Source organism: Podarcis tiliguerta (assembly GCF_965153285.1).
Source record: "Podarcis tiliguerta genome assembly, chromosome: 4".
In the NCBI taxonomy this organism is placed as follows: domain Eukaryota; kingdom Metazoa; phylum Chordata; class Lepidosauria; order Squamata; family Lacertidae; genus Podarcis; species Podarcis tiliguerta.
This window is the reverse complement of record NC_139537.1, coordinates 55,315,760-55,335,592: the sequence shown is the minus strand read 5'-3', so window position 1 is coordinate 55,335,592 and position 19,833 is coordinate 55,315,760. Positions and strand designations below refer to the sequence as shown.

The 19,833-nt window shown below is 42.1% G+C and overlaps 1 protein-coding gene across 1 annotated transcript in view; it reads right to left on the bottom strand.

Moving 5' to 3' along the window:
• The window catches only part of EFHC2 (EF-hand domain containing 2), a 52,712-nt gene extending 36,582 nt beyond the window's left edge, over positions 1–16,130 (bottom strand). Inside the window, exons 1-3 of the mRNA XM_083437321.1 lie at positions 15,908–16,130; positions 10,454–10,642; positions 4,821–4,971 (exon numbers count right to left, since the gene is read on the bottom strand). Of these exons, the coding sequence (XP_083293447.1) occupies positions 4,821–4,971; positions 10,454–10,642; positions 15,908–15,949 (382 nt within the window). The 5' untranslated portion in view covers positions 15,950–16,130. The remainder of the gene's footprint in view (positions 1–4,820; positions 4,972–10,453; positions 10,643–15,907) is intronic.
• Between the last annotated feature and the right edge of the window lie 3,703 nt (positions 16,131–19,833).

Here is a 19,833-nt window from a genome sequence, read left to right as displayed (position 1 = left end):
CACAGAGAAAATTGCTCCCCTTCTGGGAATTCTCCTCCCAGAATACCGGGTCCACTCTACTGGCACAGAGCAAGAACCCCCTCTGTAAATAACAGACATCACTCCCTATGTTCCTGGAGATTTAACAGCTATGGGCACTGTACTCAAACTTGACTGAACAGCTTGCACACTTGCATCCCATACTGCTCCAGAGGGATACGAAACACTCCTGCTTTCAACTCTGCAGGAAACTGACTTCAGGCTAACCAGCATTACTAGACTGTTGTTGGAGCAAACCAGCTACCATCTACACGGCATCCGTGGAACTCACTGCCACTAAACACCACCATGTAGGCAAAACCATTGACCAACTAGTTATGCAAAACACAAGTCAGCTCCTTCTGCAATTCACCTCAGGAAATGGGAAACACTAAGCATCCAGCTTAAGCCCAGAAAACACAGCTTGTACAAGCTTATCCCGCCTGTTGGGTACCCCAAGATCTACTTCGCACAGGCTTTAAATAAACATTGTCAACCACCAACAACATCACCAGCTAATCAAACTGCAACACGCCTCAGGGCAATCATTCTCCCCTCTGGGAGTGGGAGTAGCACCTGCTCCTTGCTGAGCCGAGTGTGGATGATGACTCCAGCTCTTTAACATGGTCTTAAAATGAAAACATTTGAGCTGTTACCTAGAACTAGCCAGTCCAGAAACTTCTGGTAGCTGAATCTGGCCCAATTCCAGCCAGTGAGATTGATGCCCTGTCGAAGGCCTTACACATCTCCTCCCTAGATGCAACACAGACTAAAACAAGCAAACTTCCAGCTTGTGAGCCTGAGGGGAAATCAACCCCCCTCTCCTGCTTCTGCCTATCGCACACCAAAATAAAACTCAGCCTGAGCTAGTTGTTCAAGGCAACTCTGCATTTCAAAGCAGAAAAACAGATAGATAGCCCTGCCAAACTCGCTTCAGCGATATCAGACACCACTTTTCAGTTGTGAACTCCTAAAAAGTTTTGTCCTCTATTTTGAGAGAACTCCATAAGTAAAACATATTTAAACAGTACACATGATATACACAATTAAAACAGGAGAAACTTCAGCAAAAAAAAACCCCTCTCCTCTCCCACTCACAGCTTGCAGACTGTATCTGAGCTCTGCATCTGAGACTGTGAGATTTATTGCAAACTTTACTCCCCCCTCTGAACCGGGGGGGGGGGGGCGGGGGACCAATTAACATTTTACATTTTACCTTGTGTAAATCAGAAACTATTGCCCAAGGCCAATGAATTATGTTCTGAATATCACCATATCAGTAGAATTCACACCTGAATTCACATCTGAAATTCAAAGGTATCACAAGATCTTTACAACTGACAGACTAAGTATCATGAGATCATAAAATATAAAAACAAGAAAACTTAATCTAGTACAAAATGCTATCTTTCTACTGTGTCTCAATCAACATGATTAAAATCTGTCTGCAGTTTCTCAGAGAAATGCATACATCTGATTGCAGACTGTGAGGTCTTTCAACTATCAATTTCATGATATCGTAATTCTTGTCTTATGACTGGGTACACTATGGTTCCATCCCTACTACTCCATTTAACACTGTTAGGGTGTTACGAGTCTGCAATCATCTGGAAGGGGAATTCGAGTGGTATTAAAACCTGAAGTGGCCAGCCACATAGCAAAGAAAGGAGAAAACGCCTTCTGCTAAAAAGGAATGGATGAAGGAAGCACTTTCTGAGTATTCTTTTAAACTATTTTTAACATTTAGTAGCAGAATGCTGTTCTACACTTCTAGACTCTGCATCACATTTTTCCAAGAACTGCTTTGCAACAAAGGAGCCAGGATAAGCAAAGGGGATCATTCTGGCTCTTCTGGCTCCAGGGAAGAGAAGGGGACTCAACACAACTCAGACCCAATTGTTTTGTGATGTCCTTGCAGCAAGACTGCAAATCAATACTTTCCCTTTGGATGAACAATCTTTTAAGAAGGTACACAGTGCAGTGTGGTGCTTTGTGTAACCTATAAATTTCTGAAGCAGATGTTCTTCCTCCAAATTTAGCTAAACACCAATTAAAATCACTGGTGTTCTGGCTAGCTTTCCCTATGTTTACTTGGAACTAAGTCCCATGGATTATAAAATAACTGTCTAGTAAGCAATACCGTCTTCTTACCATCCCACTGTACCTCTGTTCTCAAATAAGCAATAGTACACATGTGGGGATGTCTCCCTTGGCACCGGATGGCTCTCTCCTTGTCTGTTATGTCTGACTCATGCTTCTTCAAGCCGTTTTTACAGCCCATTCCTATGCATATGTATGCATAAGTAAGTCCTACTGTATTCAGCAGTGCCCAAATAGACCGTGGCTGCACAGGATCACAGGAATACAGTAACTGGCAAAACTCTTTATTAAAAGGTAACGGAAAGACCGTTACAGAACAGGTAGCAGTACTGCAAACAGAAATGCTGGAGCATTACCAAGCGTCAAATCAACAAGCCACTCCTCCCACAAGATACCTCAACAGTGCTCTTGCACAGGATGGGCTAAAGTAGCAATCATGCTCATCATCAGAAAAATCAACAAAAATCAGAAAAGAATGAGAAAAGAATTCATTCACAATAACTGAATGAATAAAGGACTGCAGTTCTAGAGCAACCTACAGCTGCCACTATATATACACGGGTGATGAACCAGTTAGTAAATCAAAGCAAAGTACTTATTATGGTAGGCTGTCCAACAAACAATGTACAAAATATTAAATAGGTAAATATAAAATCACAGCCTTAATGGAACCAATTCTTAATGGTGGTTCTTACAAGGATAAACCCTTAAAACATTTTTTTTTTAAAAAAAACTCATGCATTTCTTCTCTATTAAATTGCATACACTTGAATCTGCAAGGAAATATACTGGTGCTAATAGGTAAAGATGGAGAGGGGCAATGTTTTGACCCAGAAACCTGATGTCAATAGAGACGTGACTGATTACTATACAGTACTGACAGCAGGTCAAACAGGGAAAATGCTGGTGTATAATATGCAGCAGATGAACAAAACTCTGGGCTCCATAAACAATTTCATCCATAAGCAAAATCTGAGCATTAGGGATAACCTTACTTTTAATGCTTGTTTGCTTGCTTGTTATACACATCAAGTCTGCATCTTTTCACAATTCTTCCAGTAATTATTTCATTACATCTGTATCTCCTCCAGCAATTTTCAGTGCTCTCAGTGCCAAATTAGGCAAAAAGTTACAACCCTAAACTCTTAACCCACTACACCACAAACACAGTTTTCAATCTGTGGCTTTAGATACATCCTGACAATAAACTGCAGAACATTTTGCCGAGAACATCTAGCTCAAGGTCAGTGGCGGCTATATTCCCTACCTAAATTCACTGAGTAGTAGTTCCTAAAGAGTGGAACAACAATTTCTTTGAGAACATGTTTCCTGTTCACCCAACAGCCTTTATGCCCTATCGCCCTCTTCCAGCTAGGATAACCAGACCATGAGTATACACAGTGCCAAGTTTCTAAAGTATTTGGGAACATCCGATGCCTTGAGACAATCAGTGATTCATTGGAGCTGGAGGATGTGACCGAGGCCTTATGTGCCTGACTGCACTTTCCTTTCCCGTCCAGCTGGCCTTGGGGAAGCCCGCCAGCAGGCAGAGTCTTTCTCCTGTTCCACTGGCTGACCTTGGAGAACTTGGCCAGCCCCTTCTGAGCTGTGCTCTGGATTGTGAGATCTGGACTACACCAGAAACTAACGTTAACCCTAAGGGACAGATATAACCCTTCCATATCATAAAACATTAGCCAGTCGGTGTTCAGTTAACAAGAATAAACAGTATACGTATGCAAAAATTTATCCATTCAGTCAAATCCCCGAACACAGACGCTTTCTTGTTACCACGATGGTGTGCATTCTGTCTTTGGGAAGGTAATAGAGATTTGAATTTATCTTTCAAGGTGATCATTCTCACCTTCAGTCCAGAATCTTGCATCCTCAGGTGTTTTGAACTAGTATTTGAAGCTTTCTTTCTGCCCGGTGGTTTAGTCCTGATCAAGGTTACACACATTTCTGTCCCACATTGACTTTGCCGTTTGAACTAGTTTACTTCATATGCTTATGTTTTATTTTTTGCCTAAATGTTTCCTATGAAAACAGAGAGAGGCTGAAGGTGACATCTCTCTCACCTAGAGTTGATGCCAAACCATACCACAAGGGGCCATATTCATCTCAATCCCTACACTAGTGGAAGCCAGTACAAGGATTCCCATTAGTGTGACAAAAATTCACCCCTCCTCCCACTGCATCATCCCCAAAATCTTTTGTGGTGGGTTGGGAAAACCCCAGGAACAAATGTAGAGGGGGGTACACGGAGGGAAGAGAAGGTTCCATCACTCATAGAAAATCCTTACACTGACAGAACCATAGCGCTACATTGCAGCCTTATATCTCCACTGGGAAAGACACACAAAAATAAATCTCTCTCACTGGTTTTGGCAAAGTTTCAATCAAGAGCCTCAGTTCTGATGGGGTAAGATTCCCAAAAAAGCGAATGGAATGTGTGGCCCATGCTATCTCATTCAAATAAGTTTAGGCGACACCAAACTGGTTACTGATTCACAGCTGGCCTCAACCTGAGTCATTGGAACTTGTGTTGTAGCTGAACCTATACTTGAACTTCTTAACATTTAACTGTTTCCCGCTTGTAATCAATGATAATACTATGTAAAGAACAAACTGTATCAGACAGGCAAAGATTACAGTTTATGAAGAGGGAAGCTTCAAGGAGAGCATTTGTAACTAAAAAATACCTTGTGGAATTCCACTGTTCTTCACTTGGGGCTCAACCACCTGAATTGTGTCATCTTCCAGATAAAAATATATTTTACAATGTCTTATTCTGTACAGCTCTTGATTTTTGTCAGGAACTTCTTCATCAAAATAAGCATCAAAAGACAATACCTATACAAAAAACACAAATTAAAATCAACAAGCACTGGTTGTAAACAAGTAATGTGAAGCTGTAAATTAAACAAAGCAGTGCATTGAGCAAATGTAAGCACAGAGATTTGGATTTCAACATCTGAGCTTTCTCTGATAGTGCAATCCTATATATGTCTACTCAGAAGTGAGTCCAATTAAATTCTGCGTGTAGGACTGCAGTGTGAGTCATCCTGTCACACATGTGATTTGAATTGTTTTCTACTTAGAGAAGTCCAATACACTTGTAAAACTTGCATTGATTAGAGTGTAGTGATGTGCTAATCCCTACCTCATCATCCAATGTGTAGACTCATTTTTTCCCTTCTATTTTCCCATGCTGTATGTGAAAGCAGGGCTTTGCTGGTCCTTATTCCTTCCCCCCGCAATGAATTCTGCTGTGTTCTTGTACTGATCATCATACTTACATTTACTCATCTTCATCAGGCTTTCATTACATAAGAAATCACATTTAATCAGGCCTTATATTTATCACCCAAAAAGAGGAGGGTTACAAACCAGTTTCTTTTGTTAACTTTGCATAATTAAAGAGTTGGCTGAGTATGGGTGATGTGTTGCCATAGTCAGTGACGTTGTTTGAAGCAACAATATCAACATAACATACACTAATTATGTTGTGTGAATACTTTGGCCACCTCATGAGAAGAGAAGACTCCCTGGAAAAGACCCTGATGTTGGGAAAGATGGAGGGCACAAGGAGAAGGGGACGACAGAGGACGAGATGGTTAGACAGTGTTCTCGAAGCTACAAACATGAATCTGACCAAACTGCGGGTGGCAGTGGAAGACAGGAGTGCCTGGCGTGCTCTGGTCCATGGGGTCACGAAGAGTCGGACACGACTGAACGACTAAACAACAATGTGTATGTTTTATGGAGCCAAAAACCACTCATTAATTCCCCATGATTGAGCATATGAGATTGGGGAGGTGGGTAGTTGCAGGGCAGAAGCCCCACATTTGTGTATGGATGCAAATCTGGACAATTTCTGCAACATCCCTGTAACAGTGTAGAATCGAGTATTGTTTCCCAGCTTCTCTCATTGACAACATTCACAAACGACATGAGAATATCACTTGAGAAAATAGTTGAAACGAGGGATGGGGAACCCGCAAGTGTTCAGAGGCTGGCTGAGGCAGCTGGGAATCCAACAGTATCTGGCGAGCCACAGATTCTCCTATCCCTAGACTCAATGCCACATTCTTACATTACCTGGCATAAGTCCCAGTGAACTCAATGGAGCTTACTTCTGAGTAGACATGTGTGGGATTACAACAGTCTGCAAGCTAACACATATTGTGAAAAAGATTGGCAAGTATGTGAAAGTTGTGCAGAAATGCTACAAAATAGAAATTACAAAATAATGTTATTTTGACACATGCACTCCGTACACACACACAAACACACATTAGTTCTGTTCAGGCATCAGCTAAACTCTTAGTTGTTCTTGCAAGCCTTTGTAACTTAAGAAATGTTTCCTATATAATCTGCTATTGTACATATTGATGATCTGTGGTTTTAATTGTGATTTTAATACTGTTTTAGTGTGCCATGTTATTATTATTGTAAGCCACCCTGGGCTCTCTTGAGAGGAAGGGAAGGCTATAAGAAAAATGCATTTATTATTACAGTTAAATGATTAATGGTCCTTCCTAAATCAGATCTTTTCTGGAGCCAACAAGTGTTACAAAGTAATCCAGGCTAGCTTCCTGATGAAGTGATCACCTGGGTGATGGGCCATTAGGGGGAACAATGGAAAGGGGCTCTGTGTGAGACAGCAAATGGGTGAGGCCCCTCCCACAAATTGCAGCTAGTTAGAAGGCAGTTAGAAGGACAAAGCCAGAATGGAGTGGTGTGAGCAAGAAGAAAAGCAGCAATCTAGAGTGATGTTTGTTTTCTGATTAAGTTTACTGAATTCTTAGTCCTTTCCCAATATTTCAAGCAATAATACTGTTATGAGTTGGGAGGGGGGCTGTAAGCAGAGACCCTCCAGCAATTTTCTTTTTTTTATTTGTCAAGAAGGACCATGCATATCACACAAGAAGCAGCCCTCCTCAAAGTCCCCACTGGCATCTACTATATACACCTGAATCCAGACCAGAAAGGAGAGCACCAGGGTACAGAAGAGTAGACGATTCTCTCTAAGGATAGTGATCAACATTACATCTTCCTATTTGTGCTTTGAAAAATAAATGTAGGAAAGTAACTTTCTAAAAGCCAGAGATACATAAATATAGTGCTGGCAATTCCCCAGGAGGTTTATGGGATGTTAATTTCACAGTGAGGCCTGATTCCTCTGATGCTGCAGAGATGTGTAGCTCTGATTATTTTCCAGCTTTGAAAATGTGCATTGGAAAATCTATTAATATAGTCCTAAGAGAGGGGACCCCAAGCATGGACACCTATTGGGGAGTAAATCCCTTTAAACACAGAGGTATTTACTTCTGAATAAACATATCCATGTTGCAGGGAAGATGAAATCCTGTAGCATGGCTTAGTGCAAATAATGCCAAAGTATGCCTTGCTAGCAAGATAGAGTGACAGCAGCTGTGGGGGGGGGGTGAGAGAAGCTATTAATGCAGAGTAAAGTCTCGTCTGAATTTGCACTTAATGAGCAGATTTAATCTCCTAATTAGATAGGCTGTGCATAGATAATTAAACACTGATTATATGGCTAACATTACAAATATCAAAAGGGAACAACCATAAGCCTTGGCAAGAAGAATTTTCAAATTAGCAAAGAACTGAATGTTGCAGATTATACCTTCCGATTCCGATCTCTGAACTTCTGCAATATTCCTATTTCATGTACGCATGTAACTTTTGTGACAAAATATCACCAGCTGCCTGGTGTTTGGAGTGTCTCTGTGTTAATGTTTATTCTCTCTCTTTAAATAAAATTAACAGAAGTTGTATATCAAGAAGAGATGATGGGTGGCGGGGGGAGAGAATGGAAATTAGCCAAGTCCTGTGGGGCACTCTGGAAAATGCATTATGTTTGGCTTGCTTGGACAGTATAATTTGATGAACAAATTTTACGAGGAACATTTTCAAGCATGAATTGTCCCATATGCAACTTAACTATTTAACGTCCTAATCCCAAGCCCAGTTAAGTAATTGTATTTGGATTTATGCTGATTGTGCCTCACTGGTTTTCACAGGATAGGATCTGATTTAAATCCAAAGCACGTTGGCTGAACTGGCTTGTAGATCACGCTGCAAGCATTATAGCCTTGTAGCAAGCATTACACAATGGAAAAACTAAACACACCATTTTATGTATTATTAAAATGAAATATGAGCACGCGCTTCTCCTTCAGCTCCATTTTAAATTTTCAGGAAGTCTACAAAAGAGGGACAAAGAGATACAATTCTTTTAACGCATAACTACTTCATAAACCACAAATTTACAATGCTGAAATACCAAGCCCAGAAGTGAAAGTACCTTTAGATGGCATAAGAATAACAGCACAATGCCTATAGTACTTAACATTTTTTTGTTTTTAAAAAAACATGTTATTAATAACACTATTTAATAAGTATAACTGTATAAATTCAATAAATTAATAATAATAATACATTTATCACTCATATTACACTTTTTCCAGTGTTCAAAACCTCTCATCTCTATTATTTGGAGGATAAGAAATAAGTATTCATGCATTCAACCCAAGGTCTTGCACTTTCCACATGTGATTTCCCTTTCCCCATTCCCTTCTCCCCTTGTATGCATAGCTTAACAGAAGCCTTCCTGGCTTGGATGTAACAGCAAATCATGGTTGTCTAAGTGAGCCGTCAAGGCCAGGATTGCAAACTACAGTTGGATCCTGGTTAGCAATCCTGGACTAGAGCGCTTGCACAAACCACAGGGAGCAGATGAGCACAGAGGTCATTCCCAATCCTCCTTCAAACCATGAATATGATGTCTCAATGCAGTAATTGTCATTAAGTAATCCCCACAAAAATGCTATAGGAACGGCTTTCACTATTATTGCCCTCATCCTGGAGATGATGGGCTGAGGCTGAGAGATTGTGGCTTGCCTAAATCCACTAAATTCATTCACACTAAAGTGAGGTTCATAGTTGAGGCTCTTGACTGTTCCACTACCCCAGCGCAGTTATTCATTTACGCTCTGTTTCCAAGACTAGAGGTGTCTTAATATTAGTACACAGGATGGGGTGGCCCAGCAGCTGCTGCACTTCACATTCACAAAGCACAGGGTCAGTGTTACAGCAAATTTATGCCACGATGTTTACATAATCAGTTTATCTGAAATAGCAAATGCTTATTTCTCTTCAACCTCTGATTTCTTTACAAACTGGAGGGGTAAATTCGAAGCTGAAATGAATTAAATGGGACAAAAAGAACTTTTTGGAAAATTGGAATTCATTCATTTTTCTGTTTTCCTTGGAATAAATCATTGTGTAAAATATTGCAAGGCGGGGTGAGGTGTGTAGGGCTCTTTGGAATTAGGCAAGTGCCCAGGGATGAACATAAAACAGCAGCCAATAATATGGCAAATACTCTCTGGAACTGTTTTTCTACGTAGACCGATGCTTCTCTCTGAAGGTGACAATTATGAGATGAAAAGCAACCTCTGAATTCTGAAAATAAGCCACAGTATCAGAGACAAAATGAATTTCAGGAATGGCATTCTGGTGATTCAAAGATGCTAGAAGCCTACAGCACAAGATCTGGCAGGTAAATTGCAATCCAGACCCCTCTACCTGCAGCCCATCTCTTTGGTGGGATAGCTCAGTCAATAGAGCATAAGACTCTTAACGTTGGACAAATGATTCCTGCATAGCAGGAGGTTGGACCATATGACCCTCAGGGTACCTTCCAACTCTACAGTTCTACAATTTTATGATTCTTTGGAATCCCCGGCTCAAGAGAGTAAACTGCTTAGAGGTTTTAGGCAATTAAGTAGTATATAAAAAGGTAAAGGTACCCCTGCCCGTACGGGCCAGTCTTGACAGACTCTAGGGTTGTGCGCCCATCTCACTCAAGAGGCCGAGGGCCAGCGCTGTCCGGAGACACTTCCGGGTCACGTGGCCAGCATGACAAAGCTGCATCTGGCGAGCCAGCGCAGCACACGGAAACGCTGTTTACCTTCCCGCTGGTAAGCGGTCCTTATTTATCTACTTGCACCCGGAGGTGCTTTCGAACTGCTAGTTTGGCAGGCGCTGGGACCGAGCAACGGGAACGCACCCCGCCGCGGGGATTCGAACCGCCGACCTTTCGATCGGCAAGCCCTAGGCGCTGAGGCTTTTACCCACAGCGCCACCCGCGTCCCTAAGTAGTATATGAATTTTATCAAATAAATAATTTGAAATAAAGGTCCCCTGTTTCCTAAAATGTCCCTTGTGCATGCTGGGGTGAAGGAACACACATGCCACTGGAAACATACAAATAATGTGAACCAACAAATCTGTCTCACTGTACCTGTTTATCAAATGCTACCCACGAAGGCGCATCACATCCAACCCCTCTAGGAAACACACTGTACTTTGGTTTCAGCTTTTGTCCAGGCAAAGGTTCGCCTCCTATTCCAGGTTTGTCTTCTCCCACCAACATAGAAACCTTATTGCAGTAACTCCAGTGTTGAGATTTATGGAACTTTTCTTTCCCTAGCTGCAACCAAGAGGAAATAAATAATGTTTTCAGAAAACACAAAAGGGCATTTTTAGATTGCAGTTACAAGAATGAAACCTATGGATTCTGAATCACACAATTCAGAATCCATGAAGCAATGTTAATCATGATAAAATAATAATTAAAGGGCTTTAAATCTATTTTAATTTCAGTCTAAATGCCCATGTCAAATTTTTGGTCATTTTCTTGACTCAGATGTGATGCACAGAATGAGTTCATCTTGGAAGTAGTTTTTCTAGGTATATCTGCCAAACAATTCCACTGATTTCTGCGGCACTGAGATGGAATGCCATGAAATGAATTGGATTACCAATTCTTTAGGAAAAAAACTGTGGAAATGGAACCACTGAGTGTTGTTGTGCTTATAGGTCTGAAATAACAGAAGTGCTGTGGAATCTATGGCTCTGAGTAAAGCAAAGATGGCAAAACACAAGCACTCAGCTCTATTATTAGTTTAAAGTCTTCCATATTATCAGGTATATGGGGTAGGGCACAACTGCATGACATCAAAAACTAAATCACAAGTGGAAAAAGTAGTGGCATCTTATTTATGACTGCAAATGGGGGGTTTGCACCGGAGCTAAATCTGGCTAGCCATCTTGGCTGTGAGCCCTGGAAGACCTGCTTCTTGCCTTGCAGTCTTTTCCACCTAGCCTAGGAGAGCAGGGCCCTGACTGACTCCAGCTGCAAAAGCTGATGCTGCTTGGACACGGGTATTGTTTAGGTGGAGTCCTTGGGGGTTGTTATTGCTGTTTCTGATCTTAACTTTCCATATATTTACTTTAAAGCTTCTTACGATTTGTGTGGAAATTGTTCAATTTGATTGTGTATTTTCTGATGTTTCGTTTATTGTTTGACTACTTTGGTTATGTTTATAATTATGTAATCTTTTTCATGTTGTAAGCCACCTTGAGCATGGTTTGAACTATGGAAAGGCGGCATACAAATAAAATGATGGATGGATGGATGTAGCCTCAAAGTACAACATACAGTAGTTATTTGTCAGTTTCACCACCACCACCACTGTTTCCAGCAGGGAGTCTTAAGACTTTCCCTTCAGACTTTAGCTGAACTATTAAAATTGACAAAGGGCCTCTCCAAACTTGGCTTTGAGGCAACCTGCAGTCAAACTACACATTACCTTAAATACTACAGAGAAGTATGATCAATGCTATTTTTTTCAGAACATGCAGGTTAGGCTTGTTGGGCAGCTCAGGGTGGAGAAGGGTTAAATCAGGTATAGGCAAACCCAGCCTTCCAGATGTATTGGGATTACAACTCCCATCATCCCTGACCACTGGTCCTGTTAGCTAGGGTTGATGGGAGTTGTAGTCCCAAAACATCTGGAGGGCCGAGTTTGCCTAAGCCTGGGTTAAATCAAAAAGAGCTGTGGACTTATATTTTTGGAGACATACTGACAGAATAACAAACAAAGGAAAAGAAGAGCATTGCAGAAGAGCAGGAGCCATGTGTCCATGCTCCATAAGGAGATGCTTGTGTATTGTGCCATCAAAACCAACATGCTTTATTTTCAGCTTGGTCTTGCTGTCGTGCCAGCACAGACAACACTCAAAATATACAGCATGTTGGTTTTGATGGCACAACGCCATAGCACCTCCTTCTGGAACATGGGAATTTTCCTCAGATTCAGTTACCAATTTTGGGTTCAAGTTTGTGACAGCATAATGCTTCATGCTTTCTGAAAGTTATCACATCCATCACAATGCTTTTCCATAAGAAGGCTAGTACTGCACACAGGCAGCCCAGCCTGACAAAGCTCTGGGCCACATTTAAACAATGGGACTTAAGCAGGCGCTTGACCTTACCCCGATGGCTAGGAACTGATGATATCAGGAAGTAAAGGGCAGCTTATGCCTTCAGTTTTTGAAAGTAGTAACAGATGGGTAGTACTGACTGGTAACAGCAGGTGAGGAGGATGAGAATCTCACCCCCACCATATCACCCCCATCCTGATAGTGGGTGTGCACAAGCTGTTTTATTTACGCATGACCATCATACACCAAGCTGCAGCATCCAGTAACAAAATGATTTAATGTGTAGATCATGCTTGCAAGGTCATGGGGCAGAATTTTTAAATAGTGCTGATCCTGGCTGTTACATTTGGATTAGCAACAAGCAGCACAAAGACCGGCACATCCAGAGACACAAGTTGATCATGCTATCACACCAGCGTGCCCACTACTCACAAAAGCAATACACCCACCCGCTGAGGAAAGTAGCAATCTTAAAATGAGATCTAACACCACTTTGTTGCTGAAGTGGTGTAGAGTTGTATCTTATGAAAACAAAGCTAGTGCTCTTCTCATTAGAAACCTATGGGGTTGTCATACAGCATTATTGCTCATTGGGGAGAGATATGTCTTTCTTCCATACATTGTTGGACTCCATCTCCCCTCAGCCTCAGCCAACCTGGCCAACAGCCGCTAAGCGGCCACCAAGGTCAATGGCTGCTGTAAAATGAACTGTAAAAGAATAAGTGCTCTCATGCTCAATGAAACTGGCCAAAATCAGCTTTTGGTCTAACAGACTGCTAGTAATTTTGGTTTATTATAAAAATGTCAGAATTGGTTTGTGGGATCTGAACCAAGACCATTCTGTATCTAACAGATACTAAAGGAGCAGTGACATGAGGCAACAAAAGAAGAGGCAAAGCTTCAAAATGGTCCTGGAAAATAAATCTCTATCAAATAATAATACCCCTTGGGAAACAATAAAATGCTCTGACACATTTTGGTAAATGGTAACCTTCCTCAGGGGGAAGAAACATTATTATTTGATAAATAATCATTTTTCAGGGTCATTTTAAGGCTTAGCCTCCTCTTTTGCTTCCAACAGAAAGAAGTTAGCCAGATGTCTCTGAGTCTGGGCAGTCACAAACAAAACACAAAGAGAATAGTCCTGTTTTGTCTGGCTTTGGCATACGATATTCAGAGGTGTTTGTTGCTACTGTACAAAGGGGCAGGATCTAAAAGTGCCCCAAACCTGGCCTAAACAGGAGATATAAGAAGTTTCTATTCAGCAGGGAATAATGTTAAGTGGCTGCCTAGCTAACAATCCATCACCAAGGTGCCTGTGGAAACACAAGTAAACACTTAACAGTTCCTTACAATGCATTCTGCATTCTGCTGAGTAAACCAACTATTTTTAATAACCAAGACAAACTACAGTATTCACAAAAAGTCTGGAAAAGCAACATTCCCTTTAAAACTTCTTCCAAAGAACTTCAGGAACAAAGTGATGGAATACACTTCAATAAAGAGCAAAGCAGAAACCTGGCTTAAATCCAGCCCTTACTGTATTGGATTACCCTAGAAATAATTTTATTGTGGCTGAGCCCATATTTTGCAAGATTCACTCCTGAACCTGTCATTTAACAAATAATCCCTGCAGATAAATTGTCCCTGCAGATTTATGCTTCTTCCAATAATAGTACAAATCGATTCATAAATATGTTCTTGGAACACACTCAGATATATCTATGACTTTGACTTCAGCGCTCACTGAAATCAACAGGATGTTGTCATTTTTAGACCCAGCTTGGGCTTCAAAAAGACAAGTCATGCCAGACGAATCTCATTTCTTTCTTTCTTTTCTTTTTCTTTTTTGATAAAGTTACAAGCTTGGTGGATCAGGGGAATGCTGTGGATGTACTGTAACTTGATTTCAGTAAGGCTTTTGACACAGTCCCCCATGATTATGGAGAAGCTGGTAGAGTGTGGTAGATACAATAGCCATCTTCAAATATCTAAGGGAATCATGTGGAAGATGGAGCAAGCTTGTTTTCTCCTGCTTCAGGCGGTAAGACCCAAACCAAAGGCTTAAAGTTACAAGAAAGGAGATTCTGACTAAACATCAGAAAGAACTTTCTGATAGTAAGAGCTGTTTGACAGTGGAACAGATGCCCTTGGAATGTGATGGGACTCTCCTTCCTTGGAGATTTTTAAGCAGAGGTTGGATGGCCATCTGTCATTGATGTTTTAGTTGAGATTCCAGCATTGCAGGAGGTTGGACTAGGTGACCCTCCGGATCCCTTCCAACTCTACAATTCTATGATTCTATGCCCATGCAAATGATGCTGCTTTCAAGACACAAAAATCCTTACATTAATCCAATAGAAACTGGTACCCATTGGGACTGACAGGGCAGAAGGCAGGGAGACAAACAGTGGGTGGAGCCAAAGCCAATAACAGACAGAGCCAACAAATTATAGCTTTGCCCCCATCATTTTCCCTGGTTCGTTCTACAGAGGAAAAAATGATACTAAGGAAGAGGAAATGAGAGCCTGCAGTGTTTAAGTAAAAAGGAAGACAAAGGGGGGGGCAGGGTGAGGTTGGTAGGGCAGTGCCTCATTCACCCTAATGCACCTGCCTCCCCTGCTGAAGTATTCCTTTGATGCATGTACCTTTGTGTTGAATATGGAGGTGTGAGTGGCCAGTAATGCTTGGGGTATATTGAAGATCGAGCTTGCAAAAGGCCCCATACACGCCATGCATTTAAAGCAGACGACTCACCACCAAAGAATATCAGGAGCTGCAGTTCATCCCTCACCAAGCCACAATTTCCAGTGCCCTTAAATGACAATTCCTTTGATGTGAACCACGTGCTGAAAATGCATGTTGCATGTGCAGCCCAACTTGTTATAAAGAATACAAGGGTTAAGGAAATACCTCTCTGCCTCTGCACAGCCACAGGCAGGCAGCACATAGAGATAGCAGGAGATGAACTACGGAGATCTACCTCAACAGAGGTCGTATGTAAAAGTGATGTTACAAATCACACAGGGAGGGTGAAAGGAGAAGGGGATAAGTGATTCATATCTCTTCCTCCCCACCCCACTTCTTAACACTTTTCACCTCCTGGTGCTGCCCCCACCCACCCCTAGCCCCACATTATCTGCTAAAATGACAAGTCCCCAAACTTGAGCTGGGGGGGGGGGCGCGGGCATTCCCGGTCCATCTTCATAAAGGGAATACAAGGAAAGTGGTTCTGCCATGCAGCGGGAGCCCAGTGCAGCGGGAGGGGGGGTGTTGTTATCACGTCTCGGGTTTCATCCGTGGCGGGTCCTCATGAGCCGGATTTCGGGAGGAGATCCGTGCGAGCACGTGGAGGCGCGGCTCCCGCGAGGAGGAAGGTAATGCGCGTTTCGGGGGGCGGCGCCGGAGACATGAACTTGGGGAGCTCCCGGGCGGGGGGGGGCGAGAACCAAGCCGACCCCCCACTTACATTCCTGTTGAAGGAGTTCCCGGGCAGGAGCGGTAGCGCCATGGCTGCCCCGGTCCCGCCCGCCGCCTCGGGCTGGTGTTGCTGCCCGAACCCGGCCGGTCGCCCTCCGCGCTGCCCAAGGCCGGAGCAAGCGCCGGCGCGCTGTTTGGAGTCCGGTTGCCTGGAGACCCCCCTTTGACGTCACAGAGGGCGGCCGGGAAGGGGGCCGCCGCTCGCTCCGCCCTTGCTCTCTGCCGCCCCCTGCAGCCGCAGGCCGGTTGCTGCAAGCTCGTCAACGCGGGAAGCCTTTGCCCCCCTCACTTCGCAGCTGCTTTGCTCCCCTCGCAGCAGCAGCAACTTCCAGTCTGGAAGCTTAGGTCCCACCCGCGACTTCAAAACAAGCCTCTCTCTTCCTTCTTACCGCGTGTTAAATACGCCTTGCCAAAGCTACCTCAGAGACTCAGGCAGTCTCAGAGCAGAATGCAGTTCAGGCCAAGTGGCCAGGGTTTCCTTTGTACAACTGAGGTTGTTATTGTTGTTATTCGTCATGTATTTAGTCCCCACCCTTCACTCTTAAGGTCCCAGGGTGGGTTATAGTATTGAAACACAGTATAAAAACAACAACAACTTATTATTATTATTATTATTATTATTATTATTATTATTATTATTATTTATTTCTGCCCTGCCCATCTGGCTAGGTTTCCCCAGCCACTTCCCAACAGAATATTAAAAACATGATAAAACATTAAACCTTAAAAAGCTTCCGTATACAGGGCTGCCTTCAGATGTCTTCTAAAAGTCAGATAGTTGTTTATTTCCTTGACATCTGATGGGAGGGAGGGCGTCACTACTGAGAAGGCCCTCTGCCTGGTAAAACAACTTAAAATCATCAAAATATTAAAAAAAAAAAAAACCAACACACTTCAATTGTCGAAAGCCAGGATAAAGACACATAATGTGTCATTAAACTATGGGGACTTGCTTCCAGAAAATGCAGTAATGGTCACCCACCTGGATGTTTTCAGAAGGGAGTTAGACATATTTGCAGAATAACAGGCTCTCCGTGTCGATGCTTTTCCTCCATTGTTAGAGACAGTATAGCCCTGAATACCAGTGGCTGGGGAGCACAAGGGAGGAGGGGGCTGCTGTGCTCTTGTCCTGCCTGCAGGCTCCCCAGAGTAAGGTTACCAGATTTTTTTCAATGAATCCGGGGGACACTTTTCAAATTCCTACTAAATAGATGGATTTTGTCGGGGTTTTGTAAATCCAGGGTCTGTCCCCAGGAAATGGGGATGTCTGGTAACCTTACCCCAGAGGCACCTGGTTGGCCACTGTAAGAACAGGGTGCTGTTCTAGATGGACTTTAGGACTGATCCAGCAGCCTCTTATGTTCTTATGCATCACTTGGTCTCCCTTCATCATCCAAGCTGCGATATGTCCTGAACTGTTTTTACATGACCTTAGAACCCACAAAGTTTCTCCTTCACTCGTTGATTACTGTGATCAAGACACATTTGTCTCCTGTGCCACAAGTTCTGTCACCTCTGAAGTGAATCATGGTAACAGCGGTTGGGGTTTTCTTAAAACAACTACAACAACATGCATGCACACACACCTCGCTACAGGTGTTATTTACCGTATTTTTTGCTCTATAAGACTCACTTTTTCCCTCCTAAAAAGTAAGGGAAAATGTGTGTGCATCTTATGGAGTGAATGCAGGCCTACGCAGCTATCCCAGAAGCCAGAACAGCAAGAGGGATCGCTGCTTTCACTGCGCAGCGATCCCTCTTGTTGTTCTGGCTTCTGAGATTCAGAATTTTTTTTTCTTGTTTTTCTCCTCCAAAAACTAGGTGCGTCTTGTGGTCTGGTGCGTCTTATAGAGCAAAAAATACGGTAATTTGGGAATCCTAACATGTCTGCGTTGTCAGCAATTAATGCTGCTGCTGTAAATGGTGGCTGTGCTGCTTTTACCATGTAAACTTTACATCATGTAAGCTTTAACCCAACCAGCACCTCATCTGAAGGAAGTGGACTCTAATCCACAAAACCTTATGCCCTAATGAAATTTGTTTGGCAGATGTTGGACTAGAACTCACACCAGCCTCAGCCACCATGGCCAATGGTGATGGAAGTTGCAGTCCAGCAACATCTGGAAGGCCGCAGGTTTCTGATCCCTGGAAGATGCCACAAGCCTCTTTCGTGTTTGTGCTACAAAACTGGTCTTGTAGAGACTATAACATGCCTAAAGGAGTGAATTTAATGTTTAGACAGTAATTCTATCAGAATTTGAACATTTAAAAAAAGTACTTTCTCAAATATCCACAGTTCTGAAGCAACCTAGACTATAGATGAAGTTTGCATACACACTTCTCTTTTTTGCAATAACATCCATCACTTAATAATTGCAAATTGTCAAATTGCTAAAAAACAACCCTTTTGCTTTTACAAAAATCAGTTTCCTCCTAACAACTTGAAAAATGTGTGCTTTCATCTGTCAGGAAACAGAAATAACATATACTTTTGTCAACATCTTATTAAGTAAATTGCAAGTGAGATTGTAGAAGCCATCATTTCAACAATTAACATTCTGCAAAAACATGTTATTTGCTTGGGCCCATATGGTTCTTTTCTCTCTGTATTGATATACGGAAAGAGAATGCAGAATCCCAAAGGATCTCAGGCTATGCAAAGGACTTCTCCTCTTCCTCCTCAACTCCCAACCCCCTGCCTCTTCAGACTTGCTTTTTACCAGAAAAGTAGGTCATGACAGAACATAATGCTAAGACATTGCGATGTGAATTATGAGTCAGCAGCAGGACTGGATCAAGACCTTTTGAGGCCCTAAGCACTGAACATATATGTGATTAAAAATAAAAACAATGCTAAATTGTAAAATAAAATTTTATTTTTCAAAATGACACAAGACTTACATGTATACTGAAATGTAGGTTCATGTGTGTCATGTGCAACAAATGACAGACTCTGATTTTCTCACATTATTTTGATCTACATTAGTAGGGTGCCCTCTGCTTCAGGTGGGGAGAAATAATAAAAAGAGAAAAGAAAAATGGCAGAAGAGCTGGAGCGGAGCGTAAAGAAGTGTATCAAAATTCTGATTTCCCCCAGGATGACTCCTTCAGTGCTTTTTTTGTTAAATATCTTTTAAAAAAAGAAAAAGAATTCTCTCTTTTTGTGCCCATGCTTTACTAAGCATGTGCTTAATCTGCCTATTCGGTAATTCAGGACTGCTCAGTAGTTTTGTTCCTAGGATGGATCCGCTGTACAGGATCTAAATTTACAACCAGTTGACCAAGTGCTAACCATAGTTTGTGCTCATTTTTATTGGCTGCCGTTTTTTGTTGAATTTAAAAAAAACCCAAAACCTTCATAGTAGGTTTTGAAAACCCTCACCATGATTAACTCCCACCCGGAAACTTACGTCCCCACTGTGGAAGGACGTGTGGATCCAGAATTGACCTCCACAGTCAGTTATGGACTCACGGTTATGACCGTGTTCATGGAAGACAATCTTACTCGACTACGAGTGATCGCCAAAGAAGAAGATGTCCTCATCTCTAGTCAGCATGAATCATAAACCATATCAGACCAATATTTTTTTCTTTATCAGTTCTTCAATATTAGAAATGTATTTGTTGCTCACCCTAGTGAAGAGGAACTAACAGACAAAATCCAGGCCACAGTTTTATACAATGAACACAAAGACTGAAAAGACTAGTAGATGATTGAGATACATGCCTAATATACATCAAGCATTATTAGATTCACCCCCTCAACACATTCAAAAAATGGACCCTTTGTGTCTCTAACCTAGGAAGCCTGTTTCATCACTTGATTTTGAAATCATTGTGATTTGAAATCACATGTGCATGTGTGAAGTTATTTGATTTTATTTTTATTTTTTTTGCAATAACAACCACCTTACT